Source organism: Ahaetulla prasina, chromosome 15 (assembly GCF_028640845.1).
Source record: "Ahaetulla prasina isolate Xishuangbanna chromosome 15, ASM2864084v1, whole genome shotgun sequence".
NCBI classification, from domain to species: domain Eukaryota; kingdom Metazoa; phylum Chordata; class Lepidosauria; order Squamata; family Colubridae; genus Ahaetulla; species Ahaetulla prasina.
The window spans coordinates 6,445,990-6,466,423 of record NC_080553.1 but is presented as its reverse complement, the minus strand read 5'-3'; the positions used below and the strand labels follow the sequence as shown (position 1 = coordinate 6,466,423).

At 42.3% G+C, this 20,434-nt stretch overlaps 1 protein-coding gene across 4 annotated transcripts in view; it reads right to left on the bottom strand.

Annotated features, from left to right (window-relative positions):
• Window positions 1–8,568: 8,568 nt before the first annotated feature.
• Window positions 8,569–20,434, bottom strand: part of ADGRD1 (adhesion G protein-coupled receptor D1) — a 185,938-nt gene continuing 174,072 nt past the window's right edge. For all 4 annotated transcript variants that reach the window (XM_058158388.1, XM_058158389.1, XM_058158391.1 and 1 more), the window contains 4 exons: window positions 19,390–19,516; window positions 18,511–18,552; window positions 14,328–14,420; window positions 8,569–12,942 (listed from right to left, as the gene is read on the bottom strand). In XM_058158388.1, the coding sequence (XP_058014371.1) occupies window positions 12,847–12,942; window positions 14,328–14,420; window positions 18,511–18,552; window positions 19,390–19,516 (358 nt within the window). In that variant the 3' untranslated portion in view covers window positions 8,569–12,846. The remainder of the gene's footprint in view (window positions 12,943–14,327; window positions 14,421–18,510; window positions 18,553–19,389; window positions 19,517–20,434) is intronic.

Here is a 20,434-nt window from a genome sequence, read left to right as displayed (position 1 = left end):
TTAAACTGCCAGTTCGCCCGAACTGGTACAAACCAGTAGCATTTCACCCCTGCCCTATACCATTTGGAACAAATAGTTGTCCAATCTATTCTTAAAACCCACCCGTGTTGGAGCACCCACAACTTCTGGAGGGAGTTCCTTGGTGGGGATTTCAATTCCAATTCTTTCTACTTCAGGTGAATGCAGGCCTTTCTTGGAGGTGACAGACAAGGTGCAAGGATTGAAAAAAAATCCTCTCCTTAAACAAAGGAACGATGTTTCCTGAGTTTTTCTGAACTCATCGGAGCAAACGAATCTTTGAACTTATTTTAAATAATTAATCTTGATTAGACACCGAAGGATATTCTTTTCTTTTGCAAAAAACTGTCATCAGTTTTTCGCAAAAGGGGAAGCGATGTTTGATTAGCAGAGGTGAACACTGTTATTCATGGCTGGGGGCTAAATACAGAGTGCCTGATTTTGTTCAAGTGTTCCAATTTGTTTTCTGAAATCTGAATTACTTTGAAAAAAAAAGAGAGAGAGACAGAGAGATGAAGGGCGAAAAGACAAAGGATAATCTTCACTTTGTAGTGTAGAGGTAATCCTCAACATACGACGACAATCGAGGCCAAAATTTATGTTGATAAGAGAAACGCTTAAGTGAGTTTTGCCCCATTTTATGGCCTTTCTTACCACAGCTGTTAAATGAATCTGGCTTCCCCATTGACTTTGCTTGTCAGAAGGTCGCAAAAGGGGATGATACGACCCCAGAACACTGCAACCGTCGTAATTATGAACCGGTTGCCAAATGTCCAAATTTTGATCATGTGACCATGGGAATGCTGCAATGATCATAAGTGTGAAAAACAGTCGTAAGCAGGGGTGAAATGCTACCGGTTCGGACTGGTCCAGCCGAATCAGTAGCGGCAGTGCCAAGTGGTTTGTAGAACTGGCAGCAGCGGAAGCACGAGGCTAAACCCACCCAGATGTCTAACACAGCAGATGTGATTTGAACTATTCCCTGGATCATACTTGGCTTTTTTGCTTCGCTGTTACGTGATGGTTTAACTTTTCCAGCGTGCTATTTTGTGCCATGGTGATAATTGAACCAGTCTTACCAGATAATCTCACTTCTAGATGCCAGCTGCTTTACTTCCTTAGTCAATTTATAAAAATTCAGTTAACAGAATAATAGAGCTGGAAGGGACATTGGAGCAGGGGTGAAATCCAGCAGGTTCTGGAGAACTGGTAGCAGAAATTTTGAGTAGTTCACAGAACCAGCAAATACCACCTTGGGCTGGCCCCAAAGTGGGGAGGGTAAGATTACCCTTACTGGAGATTACCAGTAAGTAATCTGTTTTTGACCCTCTGTGCATGCGCAGAAGGCTTTGCGCATGGGCAGAGGGTCCAAGCCTGCACTTCCGAACTGGTAGGGAAGGTAAGTAAATTTCACCCCTGGTCATAAGTCACTTTTTGCAGTTGAACGGTTGCTAAATGAATTATTGTAAATTGATGACCATCTGTCTTGAAGATCTATGTCTTTCCAAGAAGTGGGAAGACATCAAAAAAGGATAGTCAAAGACCTTGGGATTACATACAGATAGTCCTCGACTTACGACTGAACATTTAGTGATTGTTCAGAGTTACGATGAACACCCCAAAAGGTACCTACAACCCAGTTCTGAAGATGAAATGCCACCATCAACAGCGTTAATTCCAACCACAAAAAAATCAATGCATTTGCATATGGACTGAACAAACAAGGTTTATTTCAATTCAGCTCACTAACTATGAGGGTGGAAACACACTTTGGTTGACTCAGAAATTGAGATTTAGAAAATTAGTAGACTTGCGGTGGGGACCTGTGTTAATTTTGTACCCCATTTATTACTCACTTAATGTTGTACCTTGTGCCTTTCTCGATTGAAATCAGAACCTAATTTATAGCTTAATTAATTTGGAGACTAGTTCCTAGGCTCATTTCAATCTGGTGGGGTTGTCCATATCATCTTGTCCGAGGCATTGAGGCTTTTTTGCCTTTCTTCCTCTTTCTATCAATGTGTTGTGTTTTGTTTTCTTTGCCATCCTTCTCAGTCTGGTATGTTAGGAATGGGTATCAGTTAAAAAGCAACTAGGATGATGAGGGCACTGGAGGCTAAAACATATTATGAATGGTTGCAGGAACTGGGCATGGCTAGTCTCGTGAAGAGAAGGACCAGGGGAGACAGGATAGCAGTCTTCCAATATTTGAGGGGCTGCCACAGAGAGGAGGGGGGTCATGCTATTCTGCAAAGCACCTGAAGGCCAGAAAAGGAATAATGGATGGAAATAGAACAAGGAGAGATTCAACCTGGAAATAAGGAGAAATTTCCTGACAGTGAGAACAATCAACCAATGGAACAGAAGTTGCCTTCAGAAGTTGTGGGAGCTTCACCCCTGGAGGCTTTCAAGAAGAGACTAGATGCCATCTGTCAGAAATGGTGTAGGGTCTCCTGCTTGGGTGGGGGGTTAGACTAGATGACCTACAAGGTCCCTTCCATCTCTGTTTATCTAATCTAATCTAATCTAATCTAATCCTGGAAAAGAATACAGAATAGCAGAGTTGGAAGGGATCTTGGAGGTCTTCTAGTCCAATCCTCTGCTTAAGCAAGAGACCCTATACCCATTCTGGACAAATGGCTGCTTAATATCTTTTTTTGAAAACCTCCAGTGATGGAGCACCCATAACTTCTGGAGGGAAGTTGTTCCACTGATTAATTATTCTCCCTGTCAGGAAATTCCTCCTTAGTTCGAGGTTGCTTCTCTCTCTGATTACTTCCCACCTGTTGCTTCTTGTCCCGTCTTCTGGTGCTTTGGAGAATAAGTTGACCCTCAATGTCAGCCCCTTAAGTATTAGAAGATTGCTATCGTGTCTCCCCTGGTCCTTCTTTTTGTTAGACTAGACACAACCCCTTAATCATTCTGTCAGAACTTCCTTGCACTTTCACTTACATTCTGCTTCTCTGACAGCTTGACAATGAAAGGGAGGGAAGTGGGATGGAACACAAGAGTGGGGCGAATGGCTTCCAAGCATCTGTCAGTTCCCATGAGAACTTGCTTCCATTTCAAGGGCACACCGAGCAGATGTTTCAACATGGCCAGCAGGTTCCCGTAACAAAATAAAGCAGAAGTGATTGGTGGACGTATCAGACTATGGGTGGCCTGTAGGGAAAGGGGGAATTAACTAAGCTTGCTTTTGCGTGGGAAACTCCAGACCTGGTTTTAGCTTCTTCTGTGCCAATGTGGTTTATTCAGTAAAGTTTATACTCTTAGTAAAATAATATCCCAGGAGTTTCTTTTTCTGGATTGTTCTGACCTAGGTCTCCCAAGATCATGAAGCAGATTCCTTGTCCCGATAAAACTCCATTTATTTAGTTTAAAGGGAATTTCTCTCCAGCAAAGTCCCGGCCAACAGTCCTTCATGAGATTGCACAACTACAGATCTTTGTCGGGCTTGGAGAGTTTCCAGGCTGATATCTTCCAAACGCCACTCTGTAGCAGCAGCAATTACTTGCCAAGAAGTCAGGAACAGATTTTCACCCTAATGAATTGAACTAATGGACTCCTGCAAACTCCCCTCCCCTTTACTCCTCTTTATTCTCTATGGGAGGGGCCATTCACCGTCCACCTGTGCCTTTACTCCCGAGTTGGCCCTTGTTCCTTAGGTGTTCCCTTCTCCTGGCAGCTTTGTGCATGTGCACATCGGGAACAGGCTCCAGCTATTCTTCTGCCCTACTGATGTCTGACCCCGAAGGCAGCTGATAACTGGCATACAGCCCTGGCCCCATCTCTGCCTCTGATGCAGAGCACTTGTCAGAGCCTTCCCCAGATCCAAGACTGGCCCCTGTTCCTCCCCAACCTCCTCACTGTCTGAGTCTGCCACCAGCTCTGCTGGTTGCTGGAGGGCCACAACATGGATTCACCAACTGGACAGATGACACTTTCATCATATACTTTAGCCTCCAGACCCCAATCATCTTTGTGGGTCTTCTCTGTACTATTTCTAGAGTCTAGCTGGTTTTGCATTTAAAGAACTCAAAGCTTCTTTTCTGGCTGAGGTTGCCAACTGACCATTTGCTGTCTTTGTAAATGAGCATTGCAAATTGTTAAGATGGCATTATGATTGGGGATGTGTTCTTGCCACAAGACACCAGGGTTTTAACCCAACCAAAGTAACCACCCCTATCTCACGCGGATCCTCAGCCTGGACATCACCAAATATGTGTGCCTAATTATTATTATTATTATTATTATTATTATTATTATTATTATTATTATTATTATTATTATTATTATTATTATTATTATTATTATTATTTACATTTCTATACCGCCCTTCTCCGAAGACTCAGGGCGGTTTACAGCCAAGTTAAAAAACATATACAAAAATTAAAACATAATATTTGAAATTTAAAAATCTGAAACCATAAGGCGGAATATTAAAATAACAAGAAATAAAACCACTCAATTAAAAATTACTCTTAGGCCAACCCTGCTCATTGAAACAAAAAAGTCTTGAGCTCGCGCTTAAAGGCCCGGAGGTCGGGAAGAAGGTGTAGCCCCAGAGGCAGTTCGTTCCATAGGGTAGGTGCCCCAACAGAGAAGGCTCTTCCCCTGGGGGTTGCCAGCCGACATTGTTTAGCTGACGGCACCCCGAGGAGACCCACCCCCTGTGGGAGCGCACAGGTTGATGGGAGGCTATTGGCGGCAGTAGGCGGTCCCGTAAGTAACCTGGTCCTATGCCATGGAGCGCTTTAAAGGTGATCACCAACACCTTGAATTGCACGCGGAAGACCACCGGCAACCAGTGCAGCTTGCGTAGGAGAGGTGTTATATGGAAGCTCCGAGACGCTCCCTCTATTCCCTGCGCAGCCGCATTCTGTACCAGTTGAAGTCTCCCGGTGCTCTTCAAGGGGAGCCCCATGTAGAGAGCATTGCAGTAATCCAGGCGGGAGGTAATGAGGGCATGAGTGACCGTGCATAATGAATCCCGGTCCAGGAAGGGACGCAGTTAATGAACCTTGCAGCTGAAAGAGTGGTAGAGTGCTGTCCAAATTCCATGTTCAAATAAATTGTGACGGAGAAGAAAATTGGTGGTGTAAGAATCTAATTATTCTGTAGGATTCTCGATGCATAAACAGCAGCTAGTCTCCCAAGCATGACTGGAAATAGGATAAAAACACCTTTAGAGGAGAACACGGTTTCCACGAGAGAGATGGTAATTATTTTATTGTAACGTCCAGAACAAGGAGAGAAAAGAACCTATCCCTTCCCCCATAAAAAAAATTAATCTTCCTTACATTAGCATGACGCCAACATTGATATTTCAATCCCTGCTGGGCCATATCTGTCATTTAAATAATAAACTTTTCATTAAAACATCTTGAGGAAGTACTAATTCTCTCTTCATCTATCCAGTGAGCACCGCAATGGGAATTGAGTTGGTTAGGATGTTACAGGTACTTATGGCTCGACTTATGACCACAACTGAGAGCAGGTTATATGGGCCTCTGTGGCTCAGGCTGCTAATGCAGTCTGTTATTAACAGCAGCTGCCTGCAATTACTGCAGGTTCTAGTCCCACCAGGCCCAAGGTTGACTCAGACTTCCATCCTTTATAAGGTAGGTAAAATGAGGACCCAGATTGTTGGGGGCAATAAGTTGACTTTGTATATAAATATAGAAATAGGATGAAGACTATTGCTAACATAGTGTAAGCCGCCCTGAGTCTTCGGAGAAGGGCGGGATATAAATGCAAAAAAAAAAGGTTGAAGTTCCCACCAGCACATAACTTATGCTAGATTTCCAGGTTCCCACCTCTGCTTTAGACCAGTGGTCACCGACCAGTGGTCCATGGACCACTGGTGGTCCACGAGAAAATTTTGGTGGTCCGCAGAAAAATTAAATTAATAGCACTAAATACTATTTATCTTTTTAAAAAAACCATATCAGTGGTCCTCGGGATTTAAAATTATGAATTTCGTAGTCCCTGAGGTCCGAAAGGTTGGTGACCCCTGCTTTAGACAGTATCATGCAGGGGTGGTATTAACTTACTTTCCCTATCGGTTCGCAAATGTGAACTCGCTTTGCTGTTGAGTGTTTTTATTTATTTATTTATTTTGCATTTATATCCCGCCCTTCTCCGAAGACTCAGGGCGGCTTACACTATGTTAGCAATAGTCTTCATCCTATTTGTATATTTATATAATATAATATAACAACAGAGTTGGAAGGGACCTTGGAGGTCTTCTAGTCCAACCCCCTGCCCAGGCAGGAAACCCTACACCATCTCAGACAGATGGTTATCCAACATTTTCTTAAAAATTTCCAGTGTTGGAGCATTCACAACTTCTGCAGGCAAGTCGTTCCACTTATTAATTGTTCTAACTGTCAGGAAATTTCTCCTTAGTTCTAAGTTGCTTCTTTCCTTGATCAGTTTCCACCCATTGTTTCTTGTTCTACCCTCAGGTGCTTTGGAGAACAGCCCGACTCCCTCTTCTTTGTGGCAACCCCTGAGATATTGGAACACAAAGTCAACTTATTGCCCCCAACAATCTGGGTCCTCATTTTACCTACCTTATAAAGGATGGAAGGCTGAGTCAACCTTGGGCCTGGTGGGACTATAACCTGCAGTAATTGCAAGCAGCTGTGTTAATAACAGACTGTCTTAGCAGTCTGAGCCACAGAGCCACAGAGGCCCCTGTGAGGCCCCACAGAGTATGCCTTCCGTGCCTGCGCCCAGCCTCAAAAACGACCCTAAAGAGGATGGCATAGAGCCGGGGTGGGTGGACGGGTGGGCTCACCTGCGATCTCCGCTACCAGTTCAGGCAAACCGGATGAATACCACCTCTGGTATCGTGGCACGATTTAATCTTAAAGTTTGCTTTAATGATGATTCTCCATGTGTCACCTAAAATCTCTCGTTCTGGCCTTTTTTATTATTATTCGTTCGACGGAAGCTTCTGAGAAATTCATCTATTATGACAATGAGGAGTCAGAAGGGCACCTGGGAGAAATGCCAGAAGTCTGCCAGCCCTCTATTTCTACTGCCTCTTCTCCCCACCCGAAGGTGATAGTCCATCTCGATATGACATAGAGGTAGCTAATGGTCGTTTGGCCACCTGGCTAATGGTCTGCTTTACAAGAAAGGATTTCTCACCAGCTGCCTTAACAAACAAGCTCTCTTACTTGGGGGGGGGCTGCATGAGCACACCCCCTGCCCCAAGAGCAATCTCGGACTGTCACTCTCAAAAATGGTGTCCTATAATTTCATCCCGATCTTAATGAACCATCTGCTCAAAGTCTTTCCATTGTGAGGACAATCCGTAATGAATCTGGAATCTTAAACTCTAGATATTGGAGAACGTGAGATATTCAACCCATAAAGCAGCGCTTCCAGAAGGAGAGAAAAGAATTTCTCCCCTCCCCCTCCAAAAAGTAATTTATGTTCCTTATATTAGCAGGACGCGTACACTGATATTTTGGTCCCTGCCGGGCCATTTCTGTCATTTAAATAATAAAGTTTTCTTTAAAACATTACTCAAGGAAGTAATAACTCTCCAGTTACCCATCCAGTGAACACAGCAATGGGAATTCAGTTAGTAGGACATTACAGGTAGTCAAAGACCTAAGACCACAATTGGGACCAGAATTTTTATTAAACAAGGCAGTTGCTAAGAGAATTGCATGTGATTTGATGACTTCTTTGCTAGGATTGTTAAGCAACCACCAGATTATCAGTTGATTATGTTACCTAGTTAGATAATGAAACATCTGCAAGAAACCCACCAAGTTCAGAGAGCACTAAGGACCCCCAATCTTCCTCCTCTTCCTCTTCCTCCCCCTTGCCCCCCTCTTTCCAAAAACTCGTCTCCCTTCTAGACCTGATGATGTTACTTAGCTGGGCAATGAAACCTCTGCAAGAAACCCACCAAGTTCAAAGAGCAGCAAGGAGCCCACAATCTTCCTCCTCCTTCTCCTCCTCTCCACAAATCTGTCTCCCTTTTAGACCTGATGATGTTACCTAGTTGGGTAATGAAATGTCTTCAAGAAACACACCAAGCTCAGAGAACACCAAGGAGCCCAAAATCTTCCTCCTCCTCCTCCTCCTCCTCCTCCTCCTCCTCCTCCTCCTCCTCCTCCTCTCCACAAATCTGTCTCCCTTTTAGACCTGATGATGTTACCTAGCTGGGCAATGAAACATCTGCAAGAAACCCACCAAGTTCAAAGAGCACCAAGGAGCCCACAATCTTCCTCCTCATCCTCCTCCTTTCTACAAACCTGTCATCTCCCTTCTAGTCCTAATGATGTTACCTAATTGCACAATGGAACCTCTGCAAGAAAACCACCAAGCTCAGAGAAGACCATGGACTCAATTGTTCAACCTTGGTCTACAAATCGTCTCTATTGGTACGTCTCTATTTCTACTATTCTTCTAATGTCAAAATAATCTGAACAAGTCGATATCCACTTTCGATTAGAAAAGAGGTTTTTTTCCCCCCCACTGTTGTTCCAATCAAGAAATAAAAAGAAGAACAAGAGGTAGGGGTGATCTATTTAACCATTTTATTCTTATAAGGGCAAAGTCATCATTTTGCTGCTATTTAATCTATTTCTTAACTCACATCTCATTCAATTAAGCTTTCATATTGTTGACATCCCCACGCAGCTCCGAAGACAGATTGCAAAAAACTAGAAAAATAAGACCCATAAATAAATGCTGGGGTCCTTTTTAGAAAAAGGCTACAGGCAGGGATTTAAAAAAAGAAAGAAAAGAAAAGAAAAAAGAAAATCCTTGAGCACATTTACTGCATTCGGTAACACAATGAATATATATATATATATATACCATTCAGGATGATAAACGATTGAAAATAAAAATTTATGGCTTATTCACATTTAATGTACATGCATATATATGCATGCTTGTAACCCTGTATATCACAAACTCAAAATACAAACAAGCTCAAGCAACACAAAAAAAATAGAGGATTAAATATAGCTTTCTTTTTTTAAAAAAAAAAGTTCTGAAAGTAGGATTCTTAATAGAGTGTCTTCTTACTCTAAACCCAATCTGGTGTTTGAAAGGTTTTTAAATTTTTTAAATGCTTAAGAGACGGGTATTTAAATGCATAGAAGGAAATGAAAATTGAACTATTATAAGTAAGCATGTTTATCCTGATTTTGGAACTTAGCTTAACCTTCTGGGTTTATACAAAATGTTCAACATAAATGGGAACTGCCCAGTGGTGGGATTCAGCCAGTTCGCACCACTTCGGGAGAACCGGTTGTTAACTTTCTGAGCAGTTTGGCAAACTGGTTGTTGGAAGAAATCATTAGGGCAGAGAACCGGTTGTTAAATGACTTGAATCCCACTACTGGAACTGCCCTACATTTCGCATGTTGTATGTAAGGACGCAGTGGCTCAGTGGCTAAGATGCTGAGCTTGTCGATCGAAAGGTCGGTAGTTCAGCAGTTCGAATCCCTAGTGCCGCGTAATGGGGTGAGCTCCCGTTACTTGTCCCAGCTTCTGCCAACCTAGCAGTTCGAAAGCACATAAAAAATGCAAGTAGAAAAATAGGGGCCACCTTTGGTTTTCTGCGCCTTTGGCATGGAGTCATGCCGGCCACAAGACCATGGAGACGTTTTCGGACAGTGCTGGCTCTTCGGCTTAGAAACAGAGATGAGTATTGCCCTTAGAGCTGGAAATGACTAGCATACATAAATTTACCTTTATGAATGCATCTGCTAAGCCTTCAGTTGTAAGCAGGCTGTAAGAGCAGAGTTAAGTTTCATCTAAATCATTGTGAATTTTAACCATGATTAGTTCAATTTAACCTTGATTAGTTCAAGCTGGAATGTGCACACCCAACCCCCCCCCCATTCTAAGGGTAGTCAAAAAACTAGACCTTCCTACTATGATTTTTACTGGGTGACAGTGCCAATGTACTCCTAAATTATGGTGAACACCCATAGGGAAAAAGGACAGCGAAGGAGGAGTTAATGGGTCATTACGAAACTTCTGAGCTTAGATCATATCTGCAGGTGAATCAGACCACAATCTGCCTCATTTGGTAGGTAGCCTAAAGATGGGACTAGATCAAGGGATAATTTCTGCATTCTGTGAAGATCAAGAAAGCACAGGACTGGAAGTTATGGAGCTATGAAGCTATATGAGATGGAGTTTACCATGGAGTCTACCACTCCATCAAATCAAGAAATCAAAGGAGGACAGGAAGTTATGGGTCTTGAGATGGAGACTACCATTCCATCAAATCAAGAAGTCAAGAAGGACAGGAAGTTATGGAGCTATGAAGTTACTTGAGATGGAGACTAACATTCCATCAAATCAAGAAGTCAAGAAGGACAGGAAGTTATGGGGCTATGAAGTTATATGAGATGGAGACCCCCATCCCATAAAATGAAGGGGAGAATTTCTGGTTTGGTTTAGTCTCTCTCTCTCTCTCTCCTACCTTTCATGGCCAGGATAACAAAGACCAATTATCCTAGGACAAATTCAATAGATAACCAAGTTGGGTCATTTTCTACAATGACTTAATAATATATCTTCAGGCCACCAGACAAGATCTTTCTAGCTTCATTTGGACAAGCTAGGATTTGAATTAGTATGAAAAGCCTGTAATCTTCCACACAACAATGATCTCTCTCTCTCTCTCTCTTTCTCTCATTCTCTCTCTTATTCTCTCTCCCTCTCACATTCTCTCTCTCTTTCTCATTCTCTCTCTCATTCTCTCTCATTCTCTCTCATTCTTCCTCTCATTCTTTCTCTATTGTCTCTTTCATTCTCTCTCTCATTCTCTCCCTTCTCCTCTTTTTTGTGTCCCGTTTGCGTCCTCCTTTTAAAAAAGCAAGCTTTTAGTGCTTAAGAGTGCCGAGATACACTATATTTAGGAAGTTCCTGGAACTTGATCAGCGAGAGAACTAGTGAAATCCATAAAGGGAGGCAGAGAGACCTTGGTTGAACTAACCAAATGTTGCTTTTCTTTTCAGAAGCCTACAGCACTGCTGCACGGCTGGAAAAACTCAACCGTTTGCTTATCAGGATAAAGGAATAAAAAAAAAATTAAAATGACATCCATGGATAATCACCCAATTCCAGCTGCAGCCTGGTTGACATCTCAGAGTCATTTTTTTCTGTCTTGTTCATTTCTGCAGAGGTGGGTTGGTTGTTTCTTTTTATTTTGTTTTGCTTTGAGGGGGAGGAATGTGGCTGTTTGGCATTCAAGTTTTGTTCTGTCTGGCAAGACGGACAGCGAAGCAACTGTGATTTTCAACAAAGGAGAATTCGGTCTGCAAACAGGACTCAGCAGAGGCACAAGAGTCTCATCTGGGAAGGTGGGAGGGTTCTGTACAAGTGTTTTCCCCAGGTGAGATAGAAGCTTCTTGCAATGATATGAAGCTGCAGGTGTCCATCACAACCAGTATTAGTTAGGATGATCTGAAGAACCACCAAGCAGATGTACTTGAGGCTCCAATATAACATCTGCTGTTTCTGCTGGTCTTCAGGCCAAGATTAGAAAACAGAGCTTGGTTCCATTGTCTTTGCTTCTGCAGTGTTTGCTTCAAATGCAGGGATTGAAGTTGGGTATTTCCTAGTGTAACTTCTCCTTTGTATTCTTCAACTATCTAATGCATAGGTATATAAAGAGCTGGTCAAGAGCTCCTCAACGTTAGTGTCATGAGAAAATTTAGCATTTCAGATTCAGAGAGTCTACTGGAGTTGTCTTCCTCACAAATGTCTATGGAGATTCTCAGTCACCCAGGTCACGGTTGTCCCAAAAGTGCTTTTTCAAGAGGCAACTGGACTTTCAGTTTTTTCTTTGAAGACATTTCGCTTCTCATCCAAGAACTTCCTTCAGCTATGATTGGATGGTGGGGAATGGAAGGATTTATACTCCTTGCAGACAGCTGGTCATTTGCATTCTTTTAGAGAGTCATTGAGGCCACTTGGAGTTTTGTCCGTGTCCTCAATATCACCTGAGTAGTGCAAATGGGTGTGGAGCCTTCTTGGAACTTTTGAAAGGATTGTGTTGTACACTGGAGTTAGATGATGTTGTCTCCCTTCCCCTCTGTTGAGAGAGGGCTGTTCAGTTTTGACATAGATGATCTCTTCAACTCCTCTTTCAAACTAGCAGTCCTCTCTGTCCAAAATGTGGACTTTGCTGTCTTCAAAAGAGTGGCCTTTGTCTTTTAAATGCAGATGGACTGCTGAATCTATTCCTGATGGGTTTGTTCTCCTATGTTGCGCCATGTGTTTATGAAGTGGTTGTTTTGTTTCCCCAATGTACAGATCTGTACATGGCTTACTATATTATACTGCATATACAATGTTGCTCAGTTTGTGTCTGGGTATTTTATCCTTGGGGCGGACAAGTTTACCACCAACATCTGAGTGCACCATTCAGTCAGAGCTGTAGAAGCTTCTTGGATAAGAAGTGAAATGCCTTCAAAGAACACTGGGAAGTCCAGTTGCCTCTTGAAAAAGCATCTTTGGAGCTTCCCCACAAATCTTCCTCAGCTTCATCCCTGCCAGTGCTTAGATGACCATCCAGTGTAAAATATCACTTGGCTATTCCATAGCTAGTCCTCCCAGCCAAAAGGAGGTCACACCAAGACCAGAAAAATCTGGAAGTATGGATTCAGTCCAATGGGCAATTCTGCCTCTCCTCAATTTAGCTAGAAGGAAGTAAAGAGGTGCTTCCTACGTGAACAAATTCTCAGAGAGTAATAGGTAGTCAGGCAACGAATCGAAGATCCTGAGGATGTGGTTTGCCTGGGTATCAGAAGGAAGGGCCAACAGGGATAGATGTCAGACGGCGGAAAGGTCGATCTTGTTGCCAGAATGACTGCTTTTGTCACTAGTGTTGAGTGTGGTTGGCGTTGTTGCGGGCTTGGTCACAGTTACCTGGATTGAGAAAGAAAGTTGATGGATAATTGATGGAGCAATAAAGGAGAATATTTGTAGATCAGGGTTGAAATGAGGGGTCTTTGGTGCTCTCTGAGTTTGGTTGTTTTCTTGCAGATGTTTCATTACCCAAACTAGGTAACCTCATCAGTGCTAGTGATATCACCTAGTTTGTTCTCTAGCAGTGATGATATTACCTAGTTTGGGTAATGAAACATCTGCAAAAAAGCAACCGAGCTCAGAGAGGACCAATTGATGGAGCATTAAGAAATTGCTAATATACAATACCTACACACTTTCTCTCATGCACCTCTTGGATTCAAGATGAATCCATCTAGTCCAGCATTATGCATCATATGATAGACCTCCCAAGCACATGTAAGAAAGTGACTACCTTCTTCTTGGATTTGACCCCAATTGGTCTTTCAGCGATGCTACCGATGCAGCCGCTCATCTCTGATATAACCAATTTACAGTAGCAGCACCTGATGGCCCATTTCACCCATTAATTTCACTAGGTCCTTTTCAGATCCACCAAGTTAAGAGGACAATGTTCATGCAACATGTTTATTTAATTACCGATTTCACCCATTTGGAGGGTTGGGCCATTGTGTTGAATCATGGGCCAGATTAGCTCAAGGCACTGAATTTAAAGAAACATAATATTCAAGGATCAACCTATCCAATCTAAACAGGTTTCTAAGTCTTTAGTTGACTTAGGTTGCCATGTTGCATAGACATTCCCAATAAGTACAATGGAAGCAACCTTCTACCAGGGGAGACCCTACCAAAGTCACCATGGAGTGGAAATCAACATTGGCATCATTGGAATAAACCTGGATGGTTCCCAATTGGATTCCAGTGTACGCATGTGCAGAGCTGTCAGAAGGCAAGAACAGTTAAAACAAAAGGGACGACTCAGAAGTAGGGCTTGGAGATGCTTGGCCCCTCCCATAAGACATAAAGGAGGAGCAAAGGCACATAAGCCTTCGCAGGAAGCAACTTTGTTCGTTCTGGTCGATTTAAATTCTGAAGCTCCGTTTTGACTCTGTGCTCTGAGTGGCCTTGCAAAGCTAATTGCCAATTAGGAGATACAGGTGGGTGCTTATCAGCCTTATCCCGAAGGACTATAGCAGACTTCTGTCAGACTCTTTACAAACTCTTTGTGACTTAGTACGGGCTGTGAATGAACTTAATTCACAGCCGTTGAAATAAAAAGAGGGTTTGGGGGACTAATCATGTGCTTTTTACTGTCTCAGGAAGCCAAGGTCAGAACACATGCTGGAGAAGACACAGTAGGAAATAACTTTTTCAGATTTCGATTTTGGGATGTTCCACTCTCCTTACAGGAAGACAGAAGGCTGAGGGGTTCTAGCAATACTTACGATATCAGAATTGAAAGCTTTCACATTGATGTTGCGGATGGAGCTGCTGGTGAGCGACCACACTTTCGTTTTGTGCTTAAAGGCAGCTCTGACCTTGGCATGGAAGAGAAAGATGTCCCAAGTTAGGAAGATACAAGCTCCTGAGTCCGAGCTCCTCAGAAATCCCAATTTGCTCCCTTTCCATCAGATTGTTTTCCCTTCCTCATGGACTCTTTTTTCCAGCACCGTTGTAACTTCAAATGGTGCCTACCCAAATGGTCATAAGTCAAGGACTAGCCATGGTGACTAAGGCAATGAAAAAGAAGTATCCTCCCAGAAAATTTCCCATCTTGGTTAAAAAGAGGTGTCCCTCATTCATTCTTCTTCACCTTTATCTTCCACAAAGAAGAGGGAGTTAGGCTATTCTCCAAAGCACCTGAGGGCAGGACAAGAAGCAATGGTTGGAAACTAATCAAGGAGAGAAGCAACCTGGAACTAAGGAGGAATTTTCTGACAGTGAGAACAATTAATAAGTGGAACAACTTGCCTTCAGAAGTTGTGAATGCTCCAACACTGGAAGTTTTTAAGAAGATGTTGGATAACCATTTGTCTGAAATGATATAGGGTTTCCTGCCTAAGCAGGGGGTTGGACTAGAAGACCTCCAAGGTCTATTCTATTCTATTCTATTCTATTCTATTCTATTCTATTCTATTCTATTCTATTCTATTCTATTCTATTCCCAGGAGAAATGGAAATCCACCACTTAGATCTACATGCTTCTGCAGAACTCAAATGATACAGATCTCTCAAACTGCACTCATGGTTCGTTCAACTGACTTATCCCTCAACTCTTGGGATCAGATTGCTTCTAGCGAATTTGTCCTTAAAAAAAGGCATATCTCCAGCTGAACGTAGCTCCAGCTGTGATACTTCCAGTTGAATCCTGAAGGGATAGTTGGTATGAAATATTGCAAATTACAATCCAGAAGAGCAATTGCATATGGATAAGGTAGCCCTGTAAAAACATTTGGCTGAAATTGTGTTGGTTTCAGAGAAATGGCTGATGGGTTAGAAATTTCTGGATGAGGGATCAAAAAAGAAACACTAAATAGATCCGCCTACATGTCCTTAATTGGTGTATCAGCCAGGAACAGCTATTGTGGCACTCAACGGTGCTAGGCAGGCAGTCTTCTTAGAATAGCAATGTATAATTTCCCCCTATTGTCCAATCGGGATACTAAATGACCTTTTAATGAATACCTGAAATTGTCTCTATTCTTTCGGTCTCTCTTTGGGGATGCTCACCAGCAGTGGAGAAGAAATGAGATCTAAGTGAGCAAAAAGGATGGAGGAGAAGGATGGGCTGTATCCAGGAAGGGGAAAAAAATCAGAAGAGGATATTTATCTCTCATTGCCTTTCTTTGGCATCGGTGAGGAAGCTCATGTCGGCAAGAAGAATCATGTTGGGCTAAAAGCTGTTTAAAAGGCCAGATTTGGTGTGATGGGGAAGGTAACAAACAGGAAGCAGCAGGTGAAGCTAAGCAAGATCACATCAAATACCTGTACAATTAGCACAGGGGCCCCCCAAGGCTGTGTGCTCTCCACACTTCTCTTCTCTCTGTATACCAATGACTGCATCTCCAATGATCCATCTGTTAAGCTACTGAAGTTCGCAGATGACACAACAGTGATTGGTCTCATTCGAGACAATGACGAATCCGCATATAGACGAGAGGTCGAACGACTAGCCTTGTGGTGCAACCAAAACAATCTGGAACTGAACACACTCAAAACCGTAGAAATGGTGGTAGACTTTAGGAGAAACCCTTCCATACTTCCACCTCTCACAATACTAGACAACACAGTATCAACAGTAGAAACCTTCAAATTTCTAGGTTCTATCATATCGCAAGATCTAAAATGGACAGCTAACATCAAAAACATCATTAAAAAAGGACAACAAAGAATGTTCTTTCTGCGCCAACTCAGTAAGCTCAAACTGCCCAAGGAGCTGCTGATTCAGTTCTACAGAGAAATTATTGAGTCTGTCATTTGCACCTCTATAACTGTCTGGTTCAGTTCTGCAACCCAACAAGAAAAACACAGACTTCAGATGATAATTAGAACTGCAGAAAAAATAATTGCTTCCAACCTGCCTTCCATTGAAGACCTGTATACTGCACAAATCAAGAAGAGGGCCGTGAAAATATTTACAGACCCCTCGCATCCTGGACATCAACTCCTACCCTCAAAACGACGCTATAGAGCACTGGACACCAGAACAACTAGACACAAGAACAATTTTTTCCCGAAGGCCATCACTCTGCTAAACAAATAATTCCATCAACACTGTCAAACTATTTACTGAATCTGTACTACTATTAATCTTCTCATAGTTCCCATCACCAATCTCTTTCCATTTATGACTGTATGACTATAACTTGTTACTGGCAATCCTTATGATTTATATTGATATATTGACCATCAATTGTGTTGTAAATGTTGTACCTTGATGAAGGTATCTTTTCTTTTATGTACACTGAGAGCATATGCACCAAGACAAATTCCTTGTGTGTCCAATCACACTTGGGCAATAAAAATTCTATTCTATTCTATTCTATTCTATTCTATTCTATTCTATTCTATTCTATTCTATTCTATTCTAGAGCAGGGGTCTGCAACTTTAAACACTCAAAGAGTCATTTGGACCCATTTCCCACAGAAAAGAAAATACCAGGAGCCACAAAACCTTTCCCGTGCCTGACTATTTCTTGAGCGGCCACAAAACTAGCATATGTAGTTGAATTAAATGTTCTGTTTTCTTCTGAAACTTTTCGTTTCTTGGATTTATCTATGGTTGGGCTACCGGAGTCGAAAAGCTCAATAAATCGTGGGCCAGCGGGTGTCACACATTGGCGGTTGTGACACATATTTTGAGTGACAGGGAGCTGCAGCAGAGAGATGAAAGAGCCACATGCGGCTCCAGAGCTGCAGGTTGCTGACCCCTGAGCAAGACAATAGAATCATAGGGCTGTAGGACTTCCCAGATTAGGAAAGCCCCCTCAAAGTTCTTCTTTGGGGTGTAGTTAACTTGAGGAGATAGCAACCTGAGGTCTTTCAGATGTTTTGACTTCAACTTCAAGAAAGGCAGAGGATCTGGGGCACACATTTCTTACCTCTGGAATTACCAAAACATAGTTAAATGTTTGTCTACGGAGATTCTCAGTCAGCCAGGCCATGGTTGTCCCAAAGGTGCTTTCTCAAAAGGCAACTGAACTTTGTTTTTCTTTGAAGGCATCTCACTTCTCTTCCAAGAAGCTTCTTGGATGAGAAGTAAAATATCTTCAAGGAAAAACAAAGTCCAGTTGCCTCTTGAGAAAGCATCTTTGGGACGTAGTTAATGGGTTCTTCAGATCTTTGCATCTACACCAGAAGGAGACATCCTGGGGATCCTTGTGACATATTCAGCGACAGCACTCAAATGTTTTCTTAAAAACTCTGATAAGCTTTGGTTGGAAAACATCTGGAGGTCATTGAGTTGCCAATCCTGAGTTTATGCAACCTTGGGAACATGAGGTTGTCTTTGCCCGAGATGTGGCTGTGATTGTGTTCTCAAAAAATCAACTCAGCCAGGAGAAAGAAGCCCTTAAGGGTAGGACAAAAAAGTGATTTGATTGAATTTGCTTATAAATGCAATCCAAATTAAATTTCATTCAGCAGTTCAGTACAGTTGACATGGTTATTCCTGACATAATTAATGAAGTCCCTTCTGGCATTTTCAGATGATAATTGGGTGGTAATATTTCAAATGAACTAAGTAGCTATGCCATGAGCTTTGATTTAACCAGATATAGAGTCCCCAAAAAATAATAATAATATCCTGGTATATGAGCAGTGGCTGTTTGTTTTAACCCTTGGAGTTCTTGACTGACTAGTTCTCTGCAAACACCATAAATTATGGGGTTGACAGCTAAATATACCAATATATAAAGTATATGTGTTCTGTAGCAAAAGAAAATATATTTTCCCTGGAGCCTTGTAATTAAATGGCCCCGTTCCCCTAACACAAGGGCTGTTACAGCATAAACTTTAAATCAATGTATCCCCACCCACCCCCAGCTAAAGGGATACATAACGATATTCTTATTCCAGCATCAATTGGATTTTATTCCCTGATGTGGGGTGGTGGAGATGGGAACATACCTCTGAGTTCAGGAGGCAATGAAACAGAAAGATGAAAAAACCCTGAAACGATAAAATCAAATTATTATTTAAAAAAAAACAGAAAAGAAAGTCAGAAAGGACATTTGGCGCTAATACAGCTAAGGAAGGAGATCTGTGGTTCAATAGCAAATGTACAAAAGTTTTTGGAGGTCTGTGACCTTGCTCACAATTGTTGACTAGGAGTAGTGTACAAGGAGTCCTCGACTTGCAACCACAACTGAGCCCAACATTCCTGGTGTTAAGTGAGAAATTTGTTAAGTGAATTTTGTCCCTACGATTTTTCTATGCCAAAGTTGCTACGTGAATCGCTGCAGTTATTAAATTAATAACATGGTCCTTAAGTAAATCTGGCTTCCTCGTTGACTTTGCTTGTCAGAAGGTCACAAAAGGGGAACACACGAACTGGCAACATGCGACCGTCATAAATACGAGCCAAGTGTCCAAATTTTGATTTGTGTGACCAGGAGGATGCTTAATGGGGGTCATTTAATTATGAAAAATGGTCATGCCACTTTTTTCAATGCTGGTGCAATTTCGAATGGCCTTCCTTCCTTCCTTCCTTCCTTCCTTGGTGGTGCAGTGGTTAGAATGCAGTATTGGAGGCTAATTCTGCCCACTGTCAGCAGTTCGATCCTGACCGCCTCAAGGTTGACTCAGCCTTCCATCCTTCCAAGGTGAATAAAATCAGGACCCAGATTGTTGGGGGCAATAAGCTGACTCTGTAAACTGCTTAGAGAGGGGCTGTAAAGCACTGTAAAGCGGTATATAAGTCTAAGGGATATTGCTATTCGGTTACCTTGCTGTGTTAAATACAACAAACCTCTCTATAGTGTATCATCTACACCCAACTGGCCATACCTGCAATGAGTTAAATATTGCAAACATGTACTGGAACACCAAAGCTCGGTCATTCACTGCCAGGATGCCAAAGATCCACGAACTTCCCAAGATAGGTAGGAGAACAGCCACCGCCTTAGCTGTCAATCTGTCAAGACAAAGAATAGATTTTGAGCCTTGTTTTCATATGTAATATTCAGGGAGATTTTTGTTTTAAGCAGGAAAGAGATCGCAGCAGCATTCTCTACATGTTGTGGGTTGCAATGAGTATAATAAGGCACTGTGGCTAGAGGATGAATAATTTGATTGATTCGTACGGTGCATGAGAGAAAACTGGTTCCACAAGGAGATTGCTAATAACATTCTGTGTAAAATCGGAAGGGAACAAAACAAAGCATTATTTATACGGAGGTTCTTTGGCCTTAACAGGCATATAAATTAAATCCAGATCCTTTGAATGGCAGTCACAATCGAAGAAGCCTTTGCTACATTTCTGGACATTTTGGTGGAGATTACGTAATTGATCACTGAGTAGAAAATCGCTTCATGCAAATAGTGATTATGGATGTTGTTCACGATGAAATCTCAAGATCTCCCTCTCCAAGGATGGAGAGCTGGGAGGGGCCTTGGTTGATCCTGAAAAGGCTACATGGTTTCCTGATTGAGCAGGGGTTGGACTAAAACAGGGGTCCCCGATCCCCAGTTCATGAACCACTGGTCTGCAGAGTGCCAGAAACCGGGCCCCACAAACAAGCAAAGCCCCATCCACAGGATGCAGGCAGAACACAAAACCACACCCTCTCCAGTCTGTGGAGAAACATCTCTCCATGTAACCGGTCCCTGTTGCCAAAAGGTAGACAACCTCATAGAATGGGATGGGATGGGATAGAATAGAAAATGGAATGGAATGGAATGGAATGGAATGGAATGAAGTGGAGTGGAATGGAATGGAGTAGAGTAGAGTAGAGTAGAGTAGAGTAGAGTAGAGTAGAGTAGAGTAGAGTAGAGTAGAGTAGAGTAGAGTAGAGTAGAGTAGAGTAGAGTAGAGTAGAAAAGAATAGGAATA